Source organism: Choloepus didactylus, chromosome 16 (genome assembly GCF_015220235.1).
Source record: "Choloepus didactylus isolate mChoDid1 chromosome 16, mChoDid1.pri, whole genome shotgun sequence".
Classification (NCBI taxonomy): Eukaryota; Metazoa; Chordata; class Mammalia; order Pilosa; family Megalonychidae; genus Choloepus; species Choloepus didactylus.
This window is the reverse complement of record NC_051322.1, coordinates 45209953-45237056: the sequence shown is the minus strand read 5'-3', so window position 1 is coordinate 45237056 and position 27104 is coordinate 45209953. Positions and strand designations below refer to the sequence as shown.

General features: G+C 40.5%; 3 protein-coding genes across 6 annotated transcripts in view; 2 read left to right on the top strand and 1 right to left on the bottom strand.

Moving 5' to 3' along the window:
* Positions 1 to 60: 60 nt before the first annotated feature.
* ZNF397 (zinc finger protein 397) lies at positions 61 to 13440 on the top strand. Of its 2 annotated transcripts, none has more exons than XM_037806004.1 (4): positions 61 to 255; positions 1326 to 1826; positions 2100 to 2241; positions 4128 to 13440. In XM_037806004.1, the coding sequence occupies exons 2-4, from the start codon at positions 1413 to 1415 to the stop codon at positions 5177 to 5179; spliced, it is 1608 nt and encodes a 535-aa protein (XP_037661932.1). In that variant the 5' UTR covers positions 61 to 255; positions 1326 to 1412; the 3' UTR covers positions 5180 to 13440. The 2 variants fall into 2 exon arrangements, with proteins under 2 accessions (XP_037661932.1, XP_037661931.1); XM_037806003.1 differs by having other exon boundaries at positions 1326 to 1898.
* ZSCAN30 (zinc finger and SCAN domain containing 30) lies at positions 9119 to 21203 on the bottom strand. Its single transcript, XM_037806005.1, is given in 7 exon segments — positions 9119 to 12127; positions 12130 to 12314; positions 14798 to 14914; positions 14917 to 14935; positions 15205 to 15225; positions 15227 to 15716; positions 21084 to 21203. Coding segments are annotated over 6 exon segments (1638 nt in total). The 5' UTR covers positions 15614 to 15716; positions 21084 to 21203; the 3' UTR covers positions 9119 to 11218.
* The window catches only part of LOC119511523 (zinc finger protein 271), a 309072-nt gene continuing 303034 nt past the window's right edge, over positions 21067 to 27104 (top strand). For all 3 annotated transcript variants that reach the window (XM_037806002.1, XM_037806001.1, XM_037806000.1), the window contains exon 1: positions 21067 to 21238. The gene's annotated coding sequence lies outside the window, so the exon portion shown is untranslated. The remainder of the gene's footprint in view (positions 21239 to 27104) is intronic.

Genomic DNA, 27104 nt, shown 5'->3' with positions numbered 1-27104 from the left:
GGGCCACGGGGCCCGCGGCAGAGGGAGGGCGGGGAGGGTTCACAGCCGGGGCGGTGGGCTCGGGGTGGAGGAGCGCAGCTCTTTGGCACGGCCTCCTCGGGATTACAACCCCTTATCCGGGTGGCGTCTTCGAGTGTCTTGGGGACGTAGAGGAGGCCTGCACTCAAGCCCCCGCTTTGGGATCGAAAACAGTTATTCCCCCGTCTCAGAGACATCGTAAACGCCGTGGTTCAACCAGGGATATCAAAATAGAAGGTTAGTGGAGTTGAACTGGCTAATTTGTTGCAGTTTTGCAAATTAAATATTTTAATCTCTAACGTTAACCGTAATGTCAGGATTAAATATTACTGATTTTTCCTGTTGACTAATTTAAGGGCATACGCTCCCATAGATATTCCTCCATCTTAAAAATCCGATCATGTTTGGCCTGTATCACAATTATTTATTGCTGTTGTTCACTTTAAAATTTTTTATTTCCAGTATGTTCTAAGCTTTTTGAGGGCTGAGAATGTGCTTTTTACTTCTTTTGTGTTTCTTTTTGATACCTAGCAAGTTTTTATGCACATGATAAGCATTTAACACATCCTTGGTTAGTTCCTCCGTAGACTCATTTATTCACAGGCAAGAACCTATGTTTCCTAGTGCCGCTCACAGGACAGAAGCCTCGGTATTTGTTGAAAGAATTCAACGAATCCTTAATTTGATCAAATAGCAAATACCCAATAACGTTTTTATTTAAGTCGACTCCTATGTAAAGTGAATTTTTAAACTGTATAATTTTAAAAATGTTTTATTCCTACCTTAAAATCGGCTTGATAGGTGGTAAGAGGTGGTAATAGGTAACTAAAAATAGATTTTTAAAAATCAGCATTATTAAATTGTAACTAGAGACTGTTGCCCTTGAAAGTTGGAGTATGAACCCTGTACTTTATATATTAAAAAATGAGTTTTGCAAATTTTACAGGTAAACTAAAGACATATTAGCACACAAGATTTTTTTCCTTGATGTGATCAAGATTGAAAGAGAATTGAAAAGGAAGTATTTTCACACTGTGTGATTCATGTTAACATTGTGTCCTTTCGCTTCAAACATCATTTATTTTAGCATTAGTGGTAGCAACGGTCTGACATGGTCCCATATCTTCAGAATGGGAGATACTGAGTAAGGCGATGGGTTTTTCCTTGCCATTTGATTATTTGGTTACAGTCTCTAATTTGCTCCCTTTGATAAATACAGGAGTGTCTGATATTAATTATTTACAAGTTCTTAGCAGTTTTTTTTTTGTTTCACTGCCATAAGTTAACAATGCTTTTGTATCCTTCAGGAAAGCCTTTGAAAGAAGAGACACTCAAGGAAATTCTGAAGCACCAAATCCAATTGTGAACTTTTTGCCAAGTTGGTTCAGACTAGAATGGCTGTAGAATCCAGAGCGATTTCAACCCTGGTAACTCAGGATCCTCAGGAACAAGAACTAACATTAGTGAAAATAGAAGGGGGCCTTTCCTGGAGTCAGAAATCTAAACAGAATGGGAGTAGTGAATTTTGCCAAGAAATGTTTCGCCAGCAGTTCAGAAAGTTTTGCTACCGGGAGACATCTGGACCTCGGGAGGCTCTGGGCCGTCTCCAGGAGCTTTGCTATCAGTGGCTGATGCCTGAGTTGCACACAAAGGAGCAGATCCTGGAACTGCTGGTGCTGGAGCAGTTCTTGAGCATCCTGCCTGAGGAGCTGCAGACCTGGATTCAACAACATAGTCCAAAAAGCGGCGAGGAGGCTGTGAATCTGTTGGAAGATTTGGAAAGAGAGTTTGATGATCCAGGGCAGCAGGTGGGAACGGGGAGATGTGATGTGTTTGGGGGAAAGACTTTCCAACTTGGAGCATGTGGCATCATCATAACAGTAGGTTGAAAATTTGTTTTTCTCTACTGAATTATAACCCTGAAGTTACTACTTGGGCTAGCATCTGTCTCTTAAATGGTTCTTTTCTCTCCTATCTCTCATCCTTAGAGATGACCTTGTTTACATCTTCTCTGAGACTTTTACTAAGCCGTTTCCCCAGGAATTCTTCTCACAAAGCTAACTATATTTTATTGACTTTAGGTTCCAGCTAGCCCACAGGGACCAGCAGTACCATGGAAGGATTTGACATCTCTTGGAGCATCCCAGGAGTCAACAAATGTTCAACTCCAGCCTTTAGAGACAGAGCTGGAATCCTGGGAACCTTGCCTTTCCCAAAAAAGTGGTGAGGAAAAGAAACTCATCTCATCAGTTAGGCCTCTTGATTTAAGGATGCAGAATTAATTGCATTTTACAAACTTTATTACTCAGATGTGTACACTCAACAGCTTTGCTTTCAGCAGCCCTCATGAAGTGCAACCAACCCTCTTTGTGTCAATTTCCTATCATTTATTCACTTATTCATTCATCCCTTCATTTTACAACTTAATAGGGTATTGATACATATCTGGTACTTTGCTAGGCACTGGGTTTCTATTTCCAAGGAGCTTTCAGGCTAGGTGGGTTGCTGGACAAGCAAAAAGGCAATTGCAATATAGTATAATAAGTTATAGAATAAAAGTAGGCACTAGGTACTATGGGAGCACATAGAAAGGCAGGTAAACCAACCTTAAGAGGTTCATGGAATACTTCCTGGAGGAAGAGACATCTAAGACCCAAAGTATAAGTAGGAGAAAGCCAGGTAAATAGAAAGGAGGAGAAGTGTCCCAAATAGAGGCAACAATGTCCTGGAGGTGAGAGAGTACTGGCCATTCTAGGAATTGCAGGTAGGACAGTTTGGCTTCAATAGGTAATTGTTAGTAAGAGATGAACTAGAGAGGAAAATGGAATCCAGGTCATGAAAACATCTGTTATGCAGTTAGTTTATACAGTTTCCTGAGTACAGTGGTGTGCAGTTGAAGGGTTTTGGGCAAGGGAATAACATTGGATTTGTGTTTTAGAACTTAGCTGCAGAGTGGGGAATGGATTTGAGGAAGGTAAAAGAGGAGTCTGGAGTCCTGTTAGAGGCTATTGTAACTGAAGTGGCCACGGTCAATAAATCAAGATGTATGGGGGAGGGGAGTGGAGGTAAATCAACTCTGACTCCTGTTCATCAGCATTTAAATTACTTTGCAGTATCTCCTGATCGTTAAAAGTGGAGGGTGAGGGAGAGGAGTTGAGGATGATACTCAGTTCTCAGTTTTGAACAACCTGGTTCATGGTGATGCTGTTGATGTAAATGGCAAAACTTAAGGGAAAACAAATACATTTGATGATGTGTTTAGTTTGGTTCATTTTGGTGCTCATGAAATATTCACAAATGAAATGCCATATTAGCAGTTGGATATGAGAGTCTAGAGTTTATTAGAGAGAACTGAGATAGAGTTGGGGATCTGAGAAGACCTTAGCTTATAAGTAGTAATTGAAGCCTTGAGGGTAGAGAGTTTGTAGCGTGAGGATACATGACAATCCAGAACAAAATCCTGAGGAACATTAATGTTTGAGTTGACTAACCCTGGAGACTAAAAAGGAACAGCCGAAACCTGAAGCTAGTAGAGTGAAAAGAAAACATCTTTAGAAGGAAGGTGTGGTTCCCAGTGACATGTCCTGCAGCGAGGCCAACTACGTAAGATCTGGAATACACACATTGCATTAAGCAACTGTAAAGTTGGTGACTTTGGCAAGAGTGGTATCAGTGGAGGTGGAGCAGGGTGAGGCAGAAACCAGATTGCAGAATGGGGATGAGTACAGGCAACCCTTTCAAGATGCTCTGCTGTAAATAGGAGTGAGCAAGATTGCTTGAGGGACATGTGAGCAAGGAACTTGATTTAAAAAGATGAGCAGCTTGAGCTGATTTAAATGCTGATGACTAGGAGTTAATAGAGAAAGAGTTTGAAAACAATAGGAAAGGAGTAGTAGGTAATCTATCATAGGAGGACTCAAGAGTCAGGAAAGGATAAAATTCAAAGTGTAGATTTAGGTCTTTGCATTAGAAAGGAGGAGGGCCCCTAGCCAGTTACAGAAAAGATACAGTGGGAAAGGATATCTTTGTAGTTAGAGACTTCTGTTTTTTCTCATTACTTATAGTGCCTGGAGAAATGTAAACTCTTATTTTGCAATTTATCATTTCAGGTTGTGAGAACAATGAATCATTGACAAAGAAGGAAATTTTGGGAGAAAAATCACAGGGACTCCCTCAGGAACCTTCATTTGGAGAAGTCAGTGAACATGAAAACAATTTAGAGTTTCAGCATGGAAGTGCTACAGGGGAGAAATTAAGAAGATCCCCTTCCCAAAGGGACAGTTTTAGTCAAGTGATCTTCACACACAAATCTCTAGGAAAGAGACACCATCATGATGAGCCTGAAAGAAGTTTGATTCTAAGTACCAACTCTATATCATATCAGAAAGTTCCTACGGAAGAGAGACCTTATAGATGTGATGTATGTGGGCACAGCTTCAAACAGCATTCCTCTCTAACACAACATCAGAGAATCCACACTGGAGAAAAACCCTATAAGTGTAACCAATGTGGAAAGGCCTTTAGTTTGAGGTCATATCTTATTATTCATCAGAGAATTCATAGTGGTGAAAAAGCATATGAATGTAGTGAATGTGGGAAAGCCTTCAATCAGAGCTCAGCCCTTATTAGACATCGGAAAATTCATACTGGTGAGAAAGCTTGTAAATGTAATGAATGTGGTAAAGCATTCAGTCAAAGTTCCTATCTCATTATACATCAAAGAATTCACACTGGTGAGAAACCCTATGAATGTAATGAGTGTGGGAAAACCTTTAGCCAAAGCTCAAAGCTTATTAGACATCAACGAATTCATACAGGAGAGAGACCTTATGAATGTAATGAATGTGGAAAAGCTTTCAGGCAGAGCTCAGAGCTGATTACTCATCAGAGGATACATAGTGGAGAGAAACCCTATGAATGTAATGAATGTGGAAAGGCCTTTAGTTTGAGTTCAAACCTCATCAGACACCAGAGAATTCATAGTGGAGAGGAACCTTATCAGTGTAATGAATGTGGCAAAGCCTTCAAAAGGAGCTCAGCCCTTACTCAGCACCAGAGAATCCATTCTGGGGATGAAGCTTATATATGTAATGAATGTGGGAAGGCTTTCAGGCACAGATCAGTCCTTATGCGCCATCAGAGAGTACACACTGTAGAGTAAACTGTGAATAACAATACTGTAAATGCCTCAGACAGATTCATATCTTGACTCCTTAAAGGTTGTAAACTACTAGGTCTTGAATCAGTCTAACTTGCTTTTTGGAGCACTTAACCAGTGCTAATGCAAACTGTCCCTTAAAAGTTTTTCCTGGAACTAATCTGACAGATGGGAGAGGCTAGTACTTCCAGCTTTTCTCTTACTATCAGGGTACAATGAAAAATGGGAATCTAACATTGAAACATCACTTCACATGACAGGATCATGAAACGAATACAGTGATCCAAGCTTTTGTCTCTGCATTTGACTGTCAGTATGCCAGAGTCGGGGGATGTTGAGCAGTATAAGGGACTTTTTGTCACTCTCAGGAAATAAAAAAATTTTATAGTCCCAAATAAGGATGGTGACAGGGCACCAGGATAAATGGAGAAATAGTTTCATCAGTGATTTGTTGAGCCCAGGACATGCCAAAACTTAGGAGTAAGAAGAAAGAATACAAATTCATCCAACATTTGCTTTTGAGTGCCTGCTTTGTGCCAGGCACTAAGGATATAATGGAAAGTAGGATGTGATATCAGCAGTCTTAATGGGCAAGGCAGTCAAACAGGCATTGATACTATAGTATGATCAGTGCTATGTGACCTGAAGGAAGAACACCTAATCGAGCCTTGGTTCAGGGAAGGCTTCTGGAGAAAATGGCCTGAAGAAGATAGGCAAGTTAGCCAGGGGGTACGCCAGGGAATAAAGTTCCCAGTAGAGGGAACAAGAGGCCAGGAAGAGAAAGTCACACATATGGAAAGTAAATGTTTTAAAACCACTTTGGAGCATTCCTCTTCAGTTCCTGTTGAATTGGGGTCCACAAGAGAGGCAGGGGAAGAGTCAGACTCTCTTAAGCAGTGCCTGTAGCAAAATACAAGCCACTGAACTTTGTTATTTGACAAACGGGCCTTTGGTCCACAGTGGTGAGGAGCTTAGCTTGTCTTGGTCTGGTAGGATCTTAGAGAAAGGGCTAATTAGTTTCCTTGCCCAACTTTCAGGGTAGACTAGAACTTCAATGGGGGTAGGAATGAGAAAGAGTCCAGCTTAGACATTGAAAGTCCTAAGTCTCCCTTTCCCAGGCATGAGAGCTCCTTTGGTTCTTAGGACATTAACAGAGCTGCTGTCAGGTTCCTCCTAACTTCCAAGGTTGTTAATCAGAAGCTGCTTTGTCTCTGTGTCATTTGTTTCTGGGGCTTTATCCCCCCCAGTTTCTGGTGTTCCTTGGGCTCAGGTTCTCAAAAATATCTGTTAGTTTCTCTCTGGATTTGTGACTAATGATGTTCTTAAGGTACTTCACCTGATTAATTTTGTCTTATATCAGCAGTGTTTTGTGAATTTGGTTAAAGACAATGCTAAGGAAGTGACAACGTAAAGTAACAGTCATGGTCAATCCAGAGACTCCTCTCTCTGGAGGGGCCCAGCAGGAAGATATCTCTAGGCTGGTTCTTCTCGTGCAAGGTGAAAAGTTATACGGGTTAGTTAGCAGCAGAAAGACATCATTCAAAAGACCTAATAGGTTGGAAGAATAACACACCTTACCAAAACCATAAATCTGTGTGGAAACCTGGTTTCCTGTGCATAGAGAAAATTATTTTCATGTGAATAAAAGGAAACAAAGAAAAGTAATGCTTTTGGGGCCTACACAGGAACATACTAACCAGTAAGTGACAGAAGGGCTAAATGCCCATGTTTGGAAAGAAAGGATAAGATGAGCTGGAAAAATAAAATACATGGTAGGAGTTGCTCAATCTTGAGTTCAGCTTTTTCCAGAGAAAAGACCCAAACAAACTGAAAAGGGTAGGACAACATAGATTACAGAGGAAAATATTCCTTAGAGAGCTCTTGCATTTATCAATAAGCAATACAATAGATACTTGCTAAGGGCTTGGTATATATGTATTAGTTATTTTTCACAACAGCCTATATTTTGCTGATGAGGAAATGAAGGCATAGGATCATGGTTTACTGGAGATCATACAGCTACAAGTGGTGAGGTAAGACTTTGAACCAAGGGAGTAGGAATCTGGAACCCTTCTGTGGAGCCACTTCTCTATACTGTCTCCCCATGAAAGACTCAGTGGAAAAAATATTTCAGTAGGCCCAAATCAAAAAATAATAAATGCAAATAGGGAATAAATAGATGTTCAACCTCACTAGGATTAATATATTTTAAAACAATTGACATGGCACTTTTTTCCCTCTTAATAATGACAAGTTTTAAGGGAAATGGGGACTTTAATGCTGCTGGTGAGATGTGAATAGATGCTGTCTCTGGCAATCAACACCAGAAGCCTTAAGCATTGGTTTTGACTTTAAAATTCTACATGGAAATGTATGCTTCAGAAATCATGAATGTGTAAGAAAAGTTAAGTGGTTAAAAGTTATACTGATTAATATTTAAAATGATAAAACATTCATGATGTTAAGTAAAAAATACTGCAAATCGGAATGTACAATATGATCCCATGTAAAAAATACACTTATGCATTAAAAGTAGAAATACATAATCTAAAAATGATAATAATGGTTATCTCTGGTTGATGAGATTATAGGTGATTTAATTTTTTCCTATATGTTCCAAAATTTTTAAAGTAAATGTCTTAATATTTTAAAAATTAGAAAAAGTTAAAGAATGGAAGACCAGGATAGTTGAGAAAATATTAAGTAAAACATTTGCTTTCCATAACATCTGTTCCTTCCAAGTTTCAAGGACATTAACTAACTGCTCTAATCCTTGATTGTCTCATTGGGAAAATGACAATGAGATTAACTGCTCTCACATGTAGTATACAAGCAAGTCCTCTGCAAATTATAAATTTGTGTGCAAATATAAGTTATTTGTATGAAGGAGATTTATGGCCAGGAAAAGCAATAGCTTTGAAGCGGAGACCTTTGTTCTTGTTAGTACTATGCCATGAGTTATACAGTCCTGTCATCTCATAACTCCAGCTTCTCAATTTAAAGTTGAAGTTGATTTCTTATGGTCAAAGCTTCAACATTCTACATTCTTAGAAATGGAAGGAGGATAGCAAAAGCAATTGTTTCCTCCTTCAGCAACCTTGCTTAGACAATGTCTTTCCTGTCTTCTCAGAACCCTCTTGTTTCTCTGGGTACAGAGGCAGTCCAGGAGGCAACAATGTCTTCCTTAAATGGATCTTGTGCAGATTTAAAAAGATAATGTGCAATTTAGGCAAGGTGCTTAATAACATTTTCCTTCATCTCCCTTATTTCCATAAGCTGCAACAAACTGACCAGCTGAGAGGACTGGATATTTAAAGCAAATCTGACCTTGCTTCCTCCAGGATCCCTCGTGAAGCCCTTTGCTGCTCTTGCCCCAGAAAGTGCATCCTTAGTCTGAATGCTGGCAGAGCTGGGGGACTGCCAATCACAATAACTTCCTGTCCTGGAGGAATAGACGTGAGAACATTTCTGTGAAGTCAAGAGAAAAGGTGAGCCCAGGGGTTGGCCAGGCCCCACTTCTACCCATCTACTCTTTTGCTCTCTGATGGGCTGGAAACAGACAGTGCTACTCAATAGTTTTACAGTTTACAGCTATCTGGTTGATCCAGAGATCCAAAGGGTCATGGGCTCTTTCTGCACGTTTCCACTGAGAACCTGCTGAAGGAGAAGGGGAAGACCATGGCAGTTTCCAGGCTCTTGCCCCAGTCCACAGACTTAAGCAGTTAGTGCTGAAGAACCTCTCAAAGGGGAGGAAGAATCCTGATTCTGATAGACACAGGATATGTGTGTTTAAAGAAGGTACTTTTTGCTCTCATTCCCATGAGCACGCAGCCACCATGTAGCCCAGATGACCTTCAATTTTCTGACTTCCGGTGGACTCCAACCCTGGGGACCAGATGTCACAATTTCCTGACACTTTCTGTCCAGGGAAGAAAAGCTGAGAACATTATTCCCTGACTTCTTTCCCAGATCCTTCCCCATCTCTAAGCACATCTCTACTCATACTATTGTGCTCCTTATTCATGAATGAAAACTTTCAAGGCAAAAGTTTAAAATGCAAATTTTATTACTACACATCTTGCATTACATTCTAGTACTAAATGGTTGAAGTATATACTCAAAAAAGTATAAATGTTAAAATCGAGAAAAGATTTTTACCAAAAATGCTACAGTGGGGGAAAAATAACAAAACAGAAAGTAGTCCAAAATGTTAACAGTGTTTCTTCCTATAGGAGGTGGGAATGAGGATGTATTATACTTTTCTCATTCTCTGTATTATCAATGTTTATAATTTCCAACCAAGAAAAAAAAGTAATTATTGAGTGATACTAAAAATAAATCATCTAATTGTCATCTATAGGGAAAGGCAACTTACTCCCCACTTGAAGTATCTCTAGACTTCAGAATAACCTCACTCAATGACAGTCCCACCAACTTTGCACAAAAAGACTATCCCTGCAATTTCCACCTCCCCTATTATCCACAACAGCTGTGATCACCAAGTCTTCTTCAGAAGTGACACTATCTGTAAGAGAAATCATGACATCTTAGAATAGGAATCAAACTTTTCTCCTAGGTATTAATTAACCTCAGTAATTGTGGGTTAATTAAAACTGCCAAAAATAAAAATCAGCAGAGAAGTACAGTTTTGAATGTGTGGGAGTAACTCAAATATTTATTGCCCTCAAGTAGCTTATGGTCTACAGGCCTGATGATGAGGGGCACAAAAAATGGGGATTAGTAGTACATGGAAAGTCATGTGGAGTGTTCTTGTGACCTTCCCATTTCCTGGGCCCTAGAGTTGTGGAACACAAACACTCCCAGTCCCCACTGATCCTCTAGCCTACAGTATGCATTCTTTTTTTGGTGTTCTTGCATGCCCATATCCATAAGATGCACCAGAGTCTTACATAACACTGATTCTTCTGAGTACCTCAAAGTCTCTTAGGTCATTCTGGGTCCAGGTTAGACCACCTAATTCAGTGATCATAAGTAGGAAGACAGGAATACAGCCCAAAGCATGTTCTGGCTTCTGAGTAGGGTATACAGGAGCAAATTTCTGCCAGAGAAGAGCCCTAATGAAGGGATGTTTCCAGATCCTCTTCATGCTGCTGTAAATGCTATGATCTTTGCCTGTAATGTTCTCTTCCCCTCTACCCTTGACCTGGCTAACCTCTAGCCACCTTTTAGGTATCAACTGAGATTTTACATACAGGAAGCCTTAATACATACAGCAATATACTGGTAGTCTAAGTAACTATAGACCAGAATAGATAGTCCTGGCATATCCTTTGACAGAATCCTGGATTTATCCTTCCAAAACACTTAACATACTTTACTGTAATTACCTGTTTAATAAAGATGTATACCCCTCTGTCCCTCAACTCTGGGAGGGAAATGACCATGTCTTTCCCCAAATGCCTGGCACATAGAAGGTGCACAGTAAAAAAGTTGATCTCAGCTTGAAGCTTAGCGCTGAGGAGAGAACTGGCAAGGGGGTAGAATGAGCTATTGACCTCAGACACTGTTAAACTGACACAGGGTACAAGTCAACATTTCACCATCTCAATTCAGATAGCTGAATAATCCTCCATCTGCCAAATGTTCTAATGCTCTTGCCAGGCAAAGATCCTTGCCATGTAAGGATTACCTCTTGGTCCATCATATAAAGAGCTCTTTCAGGATCCCTGCCCCAATCCTGAACTTACTATGAAGGTGCCTGACAACAGTCATATCAGGGTTGGGATAAGGGAGATATTGATGAAGGTCCTCATCCAGAAATTAGTTAGGCATTTCTAGACAATACTTACCATTCTTTTTTGGAGAAAACCAGGCTGAAATTTTTCTTCCACTTATCACTTCAATCCATCTTAACAAACATCTATGTGTGGACCACTTACAGCACTGAACTGGACTGGAGGGACAGGAACTTTGTTCTCAGGAAACTTCTACTTCTGGTGGAGTCTCACCCCTCCAACCACCACCCCCCCCCCAACAAAGTGAATTCCTAGTTTTTCACTGTTGCACAACTATTACCCACAGTTAAATTCTGGTGTGAGTTCTCTGATGCTGCATAAGGCCTGACCTATGTCTAAATGTTTTCCTACATTCATTACATTCATAAGGCTTCTCCCCAGTGTGGATCCTCTGGTGCTGGGTGAGGGCTGAGCTCTGATTGAAGGACTTTCCACATTCATTACATTCATAAGGTTTCTCTCCAGTGTGAATTCTTTGATGTTCAATAAGGATAGAGCTTCTACCAAAAGCCTTGCCACATTCATTACATTCATAACCTTTAACTCCAGTGTGAATTTTCTTATGCTGAATAAGGCCTGAGCTCCAGCTGAAGGCTTTCCCACATTCTCTGCATTCATAAGGTTTCTCTCCAGTGTGAATTCTCCAATGCCTGATGAGCTCTGAACTGCCCCTGAAAGCTTTTCCACATTCACAACATTCATAGGGTTTCTCACCACTATGAATTTTCTGATGTCTAACAAGGTCTGAGCTCAAACTGAAGGCTTTGCCACATTCTTTACATGCATAAGGTCTCTCGCCACTATGAATTCGCTGATGTCTAATCAGCTTTGAGCTCTGGCAGAAGGCTTTCCCACAGTCAAAGCATTCATAGGGTTTCTCACCACTATGAATTCTCTGATGTCTCACAAGGTCTGAGCTCAAACTGAAGGCTTTGTCACATTCTTTACATGTATAAGGTCTCTCTCCAGTATGAATTCTCTGATGTCTAATCAGATTTGAGCTCTGGCAGAAGGCTTTCCCACATTCAAAGCATTCATGGAACTTTTCCCCATTGTGAATTCTCTGTCGGGTAATAACATTTGAGTTCAGACTGAGACTTCCTTCACTTTCATCACATTCAAGAACACTCTTTTCTGTAGGGCTTTTCTTGCTAAAGGTAGCCAGACTGAAATATCTTTCCTGGGAAGGGAGCTGAACTCAGTTTGTTTTCTTGCAGCATTTCCTTTTGGGTCCTCAAAATTGTCCAGACCTCCCAAAGTTTCTCCAGCTTTGTGTCCTAAAGGTGTTTCCCTAGGGAGTCTTCCTGGGGCTATCATGGCTGCTGATGCTCCACATTCAATAGTTTCTGACTTTGCTGTCAACACTTTGACCATCTTGCTACCTAAAAATATGAATAGAAAACACAAGTGTCATTTGCTCCCCAGGTTAGAAGGAAGGAAACTATTATAGCCAGAACAGAAGATAAATCAAATGAAACATGCCTATTAAGAAGAAATCTCATAAAACTAGCATCCTAATATAGAAGAAATGACCTGGGGGAGAATAATGCAAAAGAGAGGGGGCCACCTCAATGAGTAAGGTGAACAGAATGAGAGTTAGCTTTGGAAAGGAGGGATGGTGAACAGGGAAAGACAATACTAGTTAGATAAATAGATAAATAGGAATGGTGGTGAGAGAACTGAAAGCTAAGAGACAATCCTGGGTTAGAGAAGAAGATGTATTTTTATAAAAGGAAAAGATGAAGAGTGATCAGAATAAAGAAAGATGTCTGGGAGTCTCGGATCAGTAGTGCTTCTAGCAAAGTAGCAAAGCAGTAGGATATGACCAGGAAATGCTTTTAGGGTTATTGGACAGAAGGAGAGAATGGGAAGGAACTAGGAAGTTTAAGTATGGTAACTGCCGATTCTGGCAAGGTTCCCAGTGTACCGAATGACTATAAGCAAATAGAGTAAGACTTGCGAAGCCTTGAGTAAAGGAGTTTGGGGAGTGCCTGACTCGTGCGGTAAGGTGGGAGTCTTGCCATGTTCATTCTTTTATGTGTAAATGGTCAAACATAAGGGATGGAAATAACTGGGAGGTGTGACTGCCCACAACCAAATCTGACTCTCACACAACACACCCCTCTCATTTCCAGATTTCCAGTAACTACAACACAGGATACTAATAGATGGTGGCTAATGTAACTTTGAATTATTATGAGGAAGAAAAATCTAAAAAACTGCTAATTTACATCTAATCCTCCCCAAAGTCCTCTAATAACTTATACACATTTACAGATCGAGGAAACTGAGGCTCAGTTAGCCTCAAGGTCACAGAATTAATAATTAGTGGAGACTGGATTCAAAGATCTTTAACACTAAAGCTTGTACTCTTTCCACTGTGTTATTTGCCTTCCCTATTGGAAGAAAGCAGGACCATAGAGGCACACTGAAACAAAAAAACAACTTAAAAATAATATTAATTTGGTTTGAGATTATCTTTCTATATGAAAATAAATCTTTCTGATATTCTTTGAATTCAAAACACTTCAAACACAACAATAAATCTTCATATTGAATACGTGACAAAAACAGAAAGCTGTCTGGCTTTCTTTTTCCGCATTTCTTAGATTAGTACTAAAACATTAAAACTCACACTACCCACCCACGAATCTTGGATAGAAAATACAATTATTCAAGGCTGTGTTTATTAAAAAATGGAAGACTTAGGAAAAAATATATTTAGCATATAATAAAGAAAGAAAAATAGACCTGATGACCTAATGAGAAATTTTCTGAAAGTAGTAATTAGGTTGAATTATAAAGAGTTTATAAAAAACATAAATTATAAAGGGTATAAAGTGGCAATATAATTGTATGTGACAAAATTCGGGCTGTAAAAATTAGAAAAGCAATGCAACATAGGATTTAAAATACCTCCTCAAATTCAATAAATATATGAATTAGAGTATAGACTGTACACTTTATATCGTAATTTAACTTCACATAGTTAAGTTTCTGGGGAGGTTTTCACTTGCCCAATAATGTCCTGTTTGGCATTTTCTCCTTCATTATTAGATCCAGTCCAGGAATATGTATTGCATTTAATTGTCATTGTCTCTTAAGTCTCTTCTTTTTTAAATTGTGGAAACGTATATACAATTACCCATATCAACCCCTCCCAAGCATACAATTCAGTGGCATTAATCACATTCACAAAGTGCTACCATCATCACCATCCATTACCAAACTTTTTCTATTATCCCCAATAGAAACCCTGCACCCATTATATATTAACTCCCCATTCTCCTTGCCCCCACCCATGCTAACCTGTACTCTACTTTCTGTCTCTATGAATTTGCATATTCTAGTTATTTCATAAGTGGAATCATACAATATCTGGTCTTTTGTGTCTGACTTATTTCCTTCAACATGATGTCTTCAAGGTTCATCCATGTTAAGCATGCATCAGAACTTCATTCCTTTAAAATGACTGAATAATATTTCATTGCATATCTATATAACACATTTTGTTTATCCAAGCAACACTTGGGTTGCTTCCACCTTTTGGCTATTGTGAATAATCCTTCTATCAACATTGGTGTACAAATATCTGTTTGTTCCTGTTTTCAATTCTTTGGGGTATAAACCTAGAAGTGGGATTAAAGACCTTAATTCTTAATCCAAAATTAGGAATTATATTGGAATTTCAGATTCTAGGCAAAGCCAATGGAAGAATATTTCTAGGCAAGTGGGTCTATCCACAATACTTAATGACAGACACAAGTTGCCCCCTGCCCTCTTCAAACAAACGAAAAAGAACAATACCACAGATGACAGCCCTCACCTCCCATCCTCCAACCCAAATGGATTCTGGCCTCCTCACCTCTCTCGTGGAGAGCCTGGAACTCCTGAGTCTCACTCTTGCACTGGTTCTCCAAGGGCTGAAGCTGGCTACTCAGAGACTTCAATGCTCCTATGGATGTCATTTCCTTCCAGATTATTCCTGGTCATGAGCTGTGTCCTAGGAGTAAACAAGTGCCAGCACTATGATTCTGAGGACATACAAGAGGAAACCCCTAAACTAACCAGGACAGGAGGAATCAGAAATTCAGTCAGATGATTAGATAGAAAACAATGGACTAAAAGCCCTAGTGACTTGACCCAGTGGGCAAATAATAACCCAAAAGATATAAATTTTCTAATTCTCCTCTGACAGCCAAGTCAATACCACTCATAATGGTGTCCCCATTAACCTAAAATAAATGGAAAAAACAAACTATTACTTCTCACCTGTTGCCTTGGCTCATCAAGTTTCCTTCTCCAGCTCCTCTAGCACAGTTACAGCTTCCTCTCCATTCTCTGGCCGATGCTTTCGCACCCAGGCCTGCAGCTCCTCAGGCAGGATGGCCAGGAACTGCTCCAGCACCAGCAGCTCCAGGATCTGCTCCTTGGAGTGCATCTCCGGCCTCAGCCACTGTTGGCAGAGGCGACAGAGATGGCTCAGCGCCTCACGGGGCCCAGCAGAGTCAGAGTAGCCAAACTGTCTGAACTGCTGACGGAAGATCTCTTGGCTACGGGGACTTCCCCAAAGGCCAAATTCCTGCTCCCCAACATAATTTTCTTCTTCAACCTTCACAATTATAAGTCCTTCTTGTTCTTTGGTAGCATGACAGGCCAAGGTGATGGACTCTCTTGACATTCTGGACAAAGATAGTATGTAAAGGGTCCCTGGTTGAGGCAGGGAGGGGAAGGAGGTCTGTATCTGAGAGATTCCTTTTCAATTTCAATTCTTCAGGGAGCTCCTGAAGTGTACAATACCAATGTTACATAGGGCAAAAAAAAATATGCTTAGAATAAAAACACAGGTACTGCAGGCTAGTAGCCAGGATGCACAGCACAGGAAAGAAAACTGACCAAAAAAGGAGCTTCCATATAATTAATACATTCATAGATGACATAGTATTTTTTCAGATTACGAAATACAACATTTTAGTATAGCTAAAATCATTCTGATATCTAGTAATACCATTAGAGACAACATTAGTGATAATAGTGTTTTAGATCATGGAAAGCAGGAAAAGCAATGTAGCATATTGTTGTACCTCAGAATAATAATGACAATTTTACTGAGCACCTACTAGATGCCACGCATTAGTTGGATACTTAATATAAATTTTAACTAATTTTCCCAACTCCATAAGGACAATTATAATTATGGCCATTTTCCAGAAGAGGATACTGAAATTCATAAGCTGGCCAAAGAAACACAGCCAGTAAAACAGCAGGAACTGAGCTTTGCAACCAGAGTAGTTTAGCCCTTTGTATTTTGCCATGGGGCCTCCCCAAAAAAGGGAACTAGCACTTAATAAATGTATACTATGGGCCATGCACTTTACAAATATGATTGTTCTCAGGACTGACAATAATGCTATGAAGTAAGTATTATCCCCATTTTATAGATGAGGAAACGTAGGTTCTTGAAAATTAAGTAATTTGCACAAGACCAAAAACTACTAAATAGCAAAGTCAAGACCTAAATAGCAAAGTCGTTGCCCAACTTTAAAGCACTTGTTCTTTTTATTACAGAATGGGTTAATGCCCAGGGCAATCTTGGTTGATACTATAAATTAGGAATAATATCTCAAATGTTAGGAAGGGGTCATGAAGAATGGCCAGGATAAATGTACAAAAAAGGAAAAATTGTAATTGACTTTTATGGCACAAGGTTCTGAGAAAACACAAAGAAAACAGGAATGGATTTCTTCATCTGTTCTTTCAACAAACACTTGGGCATTTACTGTGTTTGAGGCAGGGTAATAAACAGGAGTCTCAGGATTAAAAGCTCCGTCCTCAAGGGCTCATTGTTTAGTTCGGGAAAGCAACAAGTAAACAGACAAATACAGAGTAATAAGTACAAGGAAGGAGGTAAGCAGAGGGATCCAAGGCATACAAGGGAAAGACGACCGACCAAGACCAGGGAGAGAGGGGCAGAAAGAAATGTCAGGGAGGGCTGCCTGGAGATGACACCTCAGAAGGGTTTGATACAAGTGTGTCAGGTAGAGATATAGAGGAAGGCTATTCAGGTAGAGAGGACAGTTGGTATGAGACGATGTGGCCCACTGAGGAAACTGTAGGTAGTTGGGTGGCCAGAGCAGTGGCTATCGTCTCTGGCTATGCTGCAGACTCAGCCATGGAACGTGGACCCCATGAGTCAGGATCTCCTTGGGTGGGGCCCTAATGAGCACTACAATTGAGTGTGATATACAGCCAGGGTTAAGAACCAGAGGCCAGCAACCACCAGAAGCTGGAAGAGACAAGGAAGGATCCTCCCCTGTGGGATTCCAAGGGAGCATGACCCTGCTGACACCTTGATTTCAGACTTCCAGGCACCAGAACTGTGAGACAATAAATTTTTGTTTTAAGCCCCCCCCACACACACACACACAAACCATAAGCCAGAGCCTGGGACAGTTAAGGAGTGGTGAGAAAGGAACAGGCAGGCCACCAAGGGTCTGAGTTTGTACTACAGTCTGTATCCACGGGGATGGCTGGAGAGTCTGCCCACTCAGTGGTGGTGGAGAAGAGGTGGAAAAGGATCTGCTGCAATCATTTGGGCAAAAGATGATGGGGACCTGAACTAAGGGAGCCAAAAGATATATTAAAAAAAGGAGATTTAACAGGACTTGAGAATGACCTCAACAAGCGTGTGAAATAGAGAAATGTCAAGAACTTTTAGGTTTCCAGCGGGCCCTAGTGACTGGAGGGATGGTGGAGTCATTCACTGAGCTCTTCATTGGGAAAGGTCTGAAATGTCCACAAAATAGCATTTCCTATAAACTGCATGTGCCAGAAATTAATAGGTATCTACCCACACATATATACGTAAAAACCTAGGGATATTTTTCATCTTAATTTTTGAGAATAAGAAGAATACTAAACACATTTCTGTAGTTTTCATTATTATGTGACAATTGGCATGAAGGAGTCATGCAACAATGCACTGTCAGATCCGTGTATTAATGTGTCATAGCATTTACCAGGCAGCCGTCACACTGCTGATCACTGGTCTATGGTATGTATCTTGCCCTCTAATTTCAACATGTTTGTGATATTAGTCAATGTTTATTATAAATATTACACCCCATCAAACTAATCCTCCATGCATATGTGGCTGAAAGGAAGTTTTTAATCAAACATCGTCTGCTCCTTCTCCATCTCCTTCACAGGCTCACCGTTCTCCATAACAGATTTCCAAAAGGCTTGCCCTAAGTTCTCCCCTATTTTCACTCACTGCTTTCCTTGTAGGCGATCTCATTTTCACCTTCAGTTACCATCCATCTCTAGCCTAGACCTTTGATCCAGGCTCCAGACCTATATACCCCTGCTACTCACTCCTATCCTAACCCTTGAGAATTCCCCAAAGGGACCTCAAATTCAGTACATCCATGACCAATGCAAATTCCTCCCACTCAAACCTACTTTTTCCCCAGTGCTCCTGTCTCAGGAAGCAAAAACATGCATCTGGCTGCACAGGTCAGACACCTGGAAGCACCCCTAATCTGGTTATTTCCTGTACCTTCCTCCTATATTTAATGCAAACTAAGTCCTATTGACTTTATTTCCTCTCTCTGGAATCTGCCCCCCCCCCCCCCAATTTCTGCCACTGTCAACTTCATCCTAGCTACTATGCTCTGTGTAACACCACACAATAACCCACCAACTGGCTTCCCAGCATCCACTTGACTGCCTCCATACTGTTATTTACATTGTAACCAAAGTGATCTTTTCAAATTGCAAATCTGATCATGTTCCTCTGACCAGTTTTTTTTTTAATTCAATTTGAGATATATTCACATACCCTACAATCATCCACAATGTACAATCAACTATTCACAGTACCATTATACAGTTGTGCATTCATCACCAGAATCAACTTTTGAACATTTTCCTTACTCCAAAAATAAATAAATAAATAAATAAATAAACACCCAAAACATTCCATCCCCCAATCCCATCCTATTTTTCATTTAGTTTTTTTCCCCATTTTTCTACTTATCTGTCCAAATGGAAAAAAGGAGTATGAGCCACGAGGTTTTCATGATCACACAGTCACACCATGTAAACTACATAGTTATGCATAAATCATCTTCAAGATTCAAGGCTACTGGGTTGCAGTTCGACAGTTTCAGGTATTTCCTTTTAGCTATTCCAATACACTAAAAACTAAAGAGGGATATCTATATAGCGCATAAGAATGCCCTCAGAGTGACCTCTCGTCTCCATTTGAAATCTGTCAGCCACTGAAACTTTGTTTCATTTTGCTTCCCCCTTTTGGTCAAGAAGATTTTCCTCAAATCCCAGGATCCTGGGTTCAGACTCATCCCCAGCAGACTCATCCCCAGGAGTCATGTCCCATGTTGCCAGGGAGATTTCTACCGCTGGGATTCATGACCCATGTAGAGGGGAGGGCAGTGAGTTCACCTGCTGCATGGGCTTAGAGAGATAGGGCCACATCTGAGCAATAAAGAGGTTCTCCGGGGGAGATTCTTGGGCACACCAGCTATGGAGTCGGTGAACCAGTATGGAATCATGGTACAGCCACTCACTAGATGTGACATTATTCACTGACTGACCCTTTCTGAGAATCAATTTCTTGCTAAAAATGGACTTAATAATGTCTACATTGCAATAGCACTATAGGGATTAGGAATAAATTATTTTAAACAGTGCTTTGCCCAAAGTTGGTACTCAACACACAGGTGTGGGGCAAGAGCAGTGCAACTTATAAAACAGGCTTTACTGGGGAAACTTACCAGCCAGGGGTCAGAAAAGGACAGGTGACCTGATTCTGCCAATATCTCATCCAAGGGAAGTTGGGAAAGAGGCAGTGCTGTGTTCCATGGGACAGCTCCTTCTATCTACTCATTGCAAACGTGAAAAGCAGCCTTGTCAGTGGGGATATCAGCAGACTGCTTTCCAGAAGTCTGGATTTAGGTGTCAGTTGTTTATAGAGTTGTCTAGGGAACCCATTTTCCAGCATGGGGGAGGGGGACACTTGGGGATCTGTGAGAAGCACTGAGCTTGGGTACAGCCCCTCCTCTAGGAAAAGGGGAGTCCCTGTTCCCATCTGGCTCTTAGTCTATGCAACCCAGCGGAAAACTCTAGGGTATTTTGGACAGCTCTGCTTGCTGCAACCTGTCTGTTATGATAACAGCTGTTATTATAACGTATCGGCACTGTTTACTTCATGTTAATAGAAAACACTTACTGAGGGTTTATTACAAAGTGTTACTTACTGAGTTATTACAGAGTCAAGCCTGTCTACCTGTTTTGTCTAAATTTATTTCATCTTCACAGCTCTAGCACTCCATAAGTTACTACCTGTTTAACTGAAGAAAAACAGAGAAATTAGTAATTTGCCCAAGGTCATATGGATTGTTTTGAACCCAAGTGGCATAACTCGACTCCACTCTCTTAAGTAATCTGCCCGAACTGCCTTGTCACATCTGCATTCCCCACCAAAACCCGGGGCCCCTCTAGCACAGAGCCTGCGTTTTTTTCACTCATTTATTTATTTATTTTCACGTATTTATTTATTGAGTGTCTACTTTCTGCCGGGCACTGTGCTCGGCGCTTCGCAGAGTTATGAACAAGACATTGTCCTTGTTCTCGCAGAGCTTAAAACTGGTAGGGAGAGTTAGGCATTAAGCAAATAACACATAACTAGTTAATTTAATTGTACTACGAACTATAAAAGGGGAAAGTTGAAGGAGCTCCGAAAGTGACTGATAAAGGATCTAACTAAGACTAGGGAAGCAGAGACTATAGCGGAGACCTGACTCAAGAGCGACCTTTGGCCACGCGATTAGTAGAGAAAAAAAGAGCTCATCCGCGCACTGGGATTCCTCCGCCTGCGGCCTGGCGCAAGGGAGGCGCCCAGTAAGGGCTTGAGGAGTGAATGGACTTGAAGGGCGGGTGGATTAGCGGGCTGGCGGACAGATGGATGAACGGACTGGCGGACGAGCGAGTGGGCGGGCGGACAAGTGGCACCGTGGCGTAAGACTTTGTACAGGAGGGCGAGGGGCCGGGAGAGGCGTCCGGGAGGACCGAGGCCGCACGGGGGCGGGTGGGAAAAACCCGGGGCCGCGCTGCCCGACCGCGCCACTCACCCTTCGCTACACGGGCTGTGGGGACCTTCCCGAGAGCCGAACCAGGACGGCTTAGGACCGCGAGCGCCGGAAGTGGGGGCGAGCGCGCCCCTCTAGGAAGGCCGGAGGATTGCAGCTCTGTGGCGGGCGCGCGGCGCGGGGTCCCGGCTGTAGGGGTAAGGAGACCCCAGAGAAAGAGCGCGCGTGTGGGGTAGGACCTGGCGGTGACAATGGCTGGGCGACTGAAAGAAATATATACATATATAAATAAGTACATATATATGCAGAACCTGCTGTAGTAACAAGGAAATAAAAAACAAAATAGAACCCATGGTGCTGTATTTGAGGAAGAGGGGAACTAGACCACATTCAAGCACTACAAGCATTTTGAATGTTGCAGTGACAGTCCTGGAAGCCTCGGTGGGGAGGGAAAGGGGAGTAGGTCCTGCCTAGGGATAGCGAGAGTGCAAGGCAGAAGATGGGTCCTGCCGTCAAGCCCAACAGTGGGCGCGAGGGAGCGGGAGAAGGTCCGGATAATGTTCACGGAGAACGTGATACTCGATCTGAGCCTTTCCCAATAACTAGAACGTCGACATAGACAGAGGAACGCAATGTGTTTCCCTGTAGGCAGTGGCAGGAGAGAGAGCACAGCCCTGGGAAGTTCAGGGTTTTAGCCCAGCATCTTGGTTGGCGGGCACCCACGTTAAGGGCTGGGTTGGGGCCAGATTGTGGAAGGTTTCAAATGCCAGGCTCAGGAACAAGGAACGTATTTAGTAATCAGTGCAAACCGTTTACATGTGACAGGCCAGAATTGTGCTTCAGGGAGTGTCTGACAGTACTGCGCAGAGTGGATTAAAGGGCAGAAAAGATGAGAGAAAGGGAACAGGTGGTTAGAAATGTGAATTTTGCAAGATTTGGTAATATCCAAAAGTATGTTTGAAACTGGGAGAAGTGATGAAACCGCCAAAGGAGAGCTTGTGGGAAATAAACAGGGAATTGTGAAATGCCATTGTGTGGAGGTGGGGAGAGGAAGAGCAGTTGAAGAGGAGCTATTCAGAGGAAAGCGCAAATGGGTCAAACACCACAAAAGCTAAGAGAAAGAGTGTTTCACAGTAGGGGAGAAGTGACTGTCAGATCCTGCAGAAAGCTCAAGGAGATGGAGAACTAAGGTGAAAAGGGCCAGAGAGGGATGTTAGCTGCAGAATGTCCTTGCCAATTGTTAAAAGTAAATGTGTGGTAAGGCACTGAGATCAGACAATAATTCCTTTTGATAAATGTGACATTGCAAGAATGGAAAAAGGGAGAAAACTGGTTGGAGTAGGCAACAGGATTGAAAGTTTTGTTGTTCTGTGTGTTTTTAAGGAAGTAGAGACCTAAACATGTTTGTAAAAAAAAAAAAAAAATGCAAAGTGTGAGTGGGCAGGGAAATTGAAGATGGAAGAAAAGAGGGATAGTTGATTGAGAAGGAGGCAGTAGAGGTGGACGGAGTTGTTTGTCTCAGAAAATCAGGGAATGACTTCTTCCTGAATAGTAGGAAAAGTGGAGAAATACTGTAATTTAGAGGAAAAAAGTTGAGGAAGCTTCTATCATGACTCTAAACACAAGTTAGAAGAGTAATAAAAAATGATACAGTTAAGGTAGACCTTGACAAATGTAATGGCCAATGACTGGAAGAGACAACAAGGTATTTCAAGGTATGCTCTGTATCTGTGCTGTCCAATATGGGAGCCATTAACTACATGTGGCTTTTAGTCACTTGAAATTTGACTAGTGGAACTGAGAAACTAAAATTTTCATTGAATTTAACTTTTTAATTTAATTTTTATTAGAGAAGTTGTAGGTTTACAGAAAAACCATGCAGAAAATAGTGTTTGTATATACTCCCTTCACATTCACAGTTTATTATAAACACTTTCTATAAGTGTGGAAACTTTGTTACAAGTTTTGAAACAATATTTTAATTATACTATTAACTATAGACTAAATTTACATGAGGATTCACAGTTGTTCTGTACAATCCTATGGCTTTAAAAACTTTTTACTCCAGTAACATTTATATTCCAGTTTGCTAATGCTGCCATTATGCAAAATATAAGAAATGGATTGGCTTTTGTAAAGGGGATTTATTAAGTTACAAGTTTACAGTTCTATGTGTCCAAACTAAGGCATCAACAAGATGATACCTTCACTGAAGAAGAGCCAATGGTGTCCAGAACACCTCTGTCATCTGGGAAAGCATGTGGCTGGCGTCCGCTGTTCCTTTGCTCCCAGGTTGTGTTTTCAAAATGGCATTCTCCGAAATGTCTCTGGGCCTCTCTTAGCTTTTCCAGGGCAAACTCTTGGTTTTGTCTCTTAACCAAACATCCTTCTGTCCACATCTCCAACAGTCTCTAAGTGTCACCAAGCAGCTGGGCCTTGGCTTAGCATATCCCCAGGGCGGGGTGGGGGGAGGTGTTTCATCTCTCTGCTCTCTGTGTGAGCTTCCTTTAAAGGACTCCAGTAGACTAATCAAGACCTACTCTGATGGACAGGGTCAAATCTCCATGGAAACATTCGATTAAGAGGTCACACCCTAATAAAAAAGGTTAATAAATATGCCCACACAAGATTGTGTTAAAGAAAATGGCTTTTTGGGGGACATAACATATCCAAACTGACACAATATATGAAACTTAAAATTTGCCCTTTTAACCATATTCAAATACATAAATCAGTGTTATTAATTATGTTCATGTTTTTCTACCATCGCCATCATCCATTACCAAAAGTTTTCCATCAACCCAAATGGAAACTGTACAATTTAAACATGAACCCTCCATTCCTTACCCTCACCCCAGCCCTTGCTAAGCTATATTCTAGTTTCTGACTCTTTGAATTTGCTAATTTTAAATATTTCATATCTGTGAGATCATACAGTATTTGTCCTTTTGCATGTGGCTTATTTCACTCAACATAAGGTCTTCAAAGTTTATTCATGTTGTTACATGAATCAGAACTTCATTCTTTTCTACAGCCGAATAATATTCCATTGTGTGTGTATATATATGTGTGTGTGTGTATATATATATAATGTGTGTGTGTGTATTTATATATACACACACATTTTATTTATCCATTCATTTGTTGATGGATACGTGCATTGCTTCCATCTTTTGGCAATTGTGAATAATGCTGTTATGAACATTGGTGTGTGTTTCAGTTTGCCAAAGCTGCCAGAATGCAATATACCAGAAATGGGTTGGCTTTTATAAAAGGGATTTATTAGCTTACAGATTTCCAGTTCTAAGGTCATGAAAATGTCCAAATTAAGGCATCAATAGGACGATACCTTCTCTGAAGAAAGTCCACCAGCATCTGGGACACCTCTATCACTTGGAAAGATACATGGCTGGTGGCCTCTGGTCCTTCTCTCCTGGATTTCATTGCTTTCAGCTTCTGGCTTCAGTGGCTTCCTCTCTTAGCTCCTCCAGGGTTTTTTTTTTTTTTCTCTCTGAGCTTCTGGGCTTTTGCTGTCTTTTATCCTCTCCAGTAAAAGGATTAAGACCCGCATTGAGTGGGCTGGGTTATATCTTAATTAAAATAACCTAACCAAAAGGTATTACCCACAATAGGTCTGCACCCACAGGAATGGATTAAAAGAACGTGGCCTTTTCTGGTGTACATAACAGTGCCAAACTACCACAGTGTGCAAATAGCTATTCAAGTTCTTGTTTTCCAGTTTTTGGGGTATATACCTAGAAGTGCGATTGCCAGGTCATGTGGTGATTTTATATTTACCTTTCTGAGGACCCACCAAACTGTTTTCCATAGCAGTTGCATCATTTTACATTCCCACCAACAATGAACAAGTGTTCCCATTTCTTGACATCCTCTCCAACACTTCTTATTTTGCATTTTTTAAATAGTAGACATTCTAGTGGACATGAAATGGTATCTCGTGGTTTTGATTTGCATTTCCCTAATGACTAATGATGTTAAGTATCTTTTTTTAAAATTTTTTTTCAGAGTGAGTTTCCCAGTCTTTTTTTTAAAAAAAAAAAAAATATATATATATATATATATTTTTTTTTTATTGAGATTGTTCACATACCATACAACTATCCAAAGACCCAAAGTGTACAATCAGTTGCCCATGGTACCATCATACAGCTGTGCATCCATCACCACAATTAATTTTTTTTCAATTTTTAGAACATTTTCATTACTCCAGAAAATAAATAAAGACAAAAAAAGGAAACTCAAATCCTCCCATACCTCTAACCACCCCCCCTCCATTACTGATTCATAGTTTTGGTACAGTACATTTATTACTGTTGATGAAAGAATGTTAAAATACTACTAACTGTAGTATATAGTTTGCAATATGTATACATTTTTCCCTATATGCCTCTCTATTATTAACTGGTAGTTATAGTGTCATACATTTGTTCTAGTTCATGAGAGAGATTTCTCATATTTGTATAGTTAATCATGGACATTATCTACCACAAGATTCACTGTTCTATACATTCCTGTCTTTTAAACTCCAGCTTTCCTTCTGGTGACATATGTGTCTCTGAGCTTACCCTTTCCACCACTTTCACACACCTTTCAGCACTGTTAGTTATTCTCACAACATCTTACCATCACCTCTGTCCATTTCCAGACATTTAAGTTCACCCTAGTTGAACATTCTGCTCAAAATAAGCAATTGCTCCCCATTTTTAGCCTCATTCTATATCCTGGTAACTTATATTTCATGCCTATGAGTTTACATATTATAATTAGTTCATATCAGTGAGACCCTGCAGTATTTGTCTTTATGTGTCTGTCTTATTTCACTCAATATCATGCCCTCAAGATTTCTTCATCAACCCAATTTTTTAAAGATGGTTTTGTTCACACACCATACATTCCGTCCTAAGTAAACAATCATTGGTTCCCTGTATAGTCACATATTTATGTATTCAGCACCATCGCCACTGTCTATATAAGGACATCTCCATTTCTTCCACAAAGAAGGAGGAAAAGTCAAAGTAGGCAGAGAGAAAAAAGAAAAAGAAAAAAGAGAGAGAGAGAAAAAAAAAACATGACAGCTAGAAAGCAACAAAAGGAAAGATAGCATTAACCTAAAGTAGAATAAAGAGTCAGACAACATCTCCAATGCCAGGAGTCCCATACCCTTCCTCTATCCTCCCCCACCCTGCCCCATATGCATTTAGCTTTGGTATATTGCCTTTGTTATATTAAAGGAAGCATAATACAATGTTTCTTCTAATTATAGTCTCTAGTTTGCATTGATTGTACTTTTCCCCCAATCCCACCCTATATTTAACACCTTGCAATGTTGACATTCTTTGTTCTACCTCATGTAAAAACATATTTGTACCTTTTATTACAATTGTTGAGCAACCTAGGTTTCCCTGAGTTATATAGTCCCAGTCTTTTTCTTTCGTCTTTTGTTCTGGTGTCCCACATGGTCCTAACCTTCCTCTTTCAACCATACTCACAGTCATCTTTGTTCAGTATACTTACATTGCTGTGCTACTATTTCCCAAAATTGTTTTCCAAACCTCTCACTCCTTTCTTTTCCTTTCTATCTGCAGTGCTTCCTTTAATGTTTCCTGTAGAGCAGGTATCTTGTTCACAGACTCTGCCATTGTCTGTTTGTCAGAGAATATTTTAAGCTCTCCCTCATATTTGAAGGACAGTTTTGCCAGATATAGGATTATTTGTTTTTCTCTTTTAGTATCTTAAATAATATCACCCCACTTCCTTCATGCCTCCATGGTTTCTATTGAGAAATCTGCACATAGTCTTATCAAGCTTCCTTTGTATGTGATGGATCGCTTTTCTCTTGCTGCTTTAAGGATTCTCTCTTTATCTTTGATATTTGATAATCTGATCATTAAGTGTCTTGGCATAGGCCTATTCAGATCTATTCTGTTTGAGGTATGCTGTGCTTCTTGGATCTGTAATTTTATGTCTTTCATAAGAGATGGGAAATTTTCATTGATTATTTCCTCTATTATTGCTTCTGCACCTTTTCCCTTCTCTTCTCCT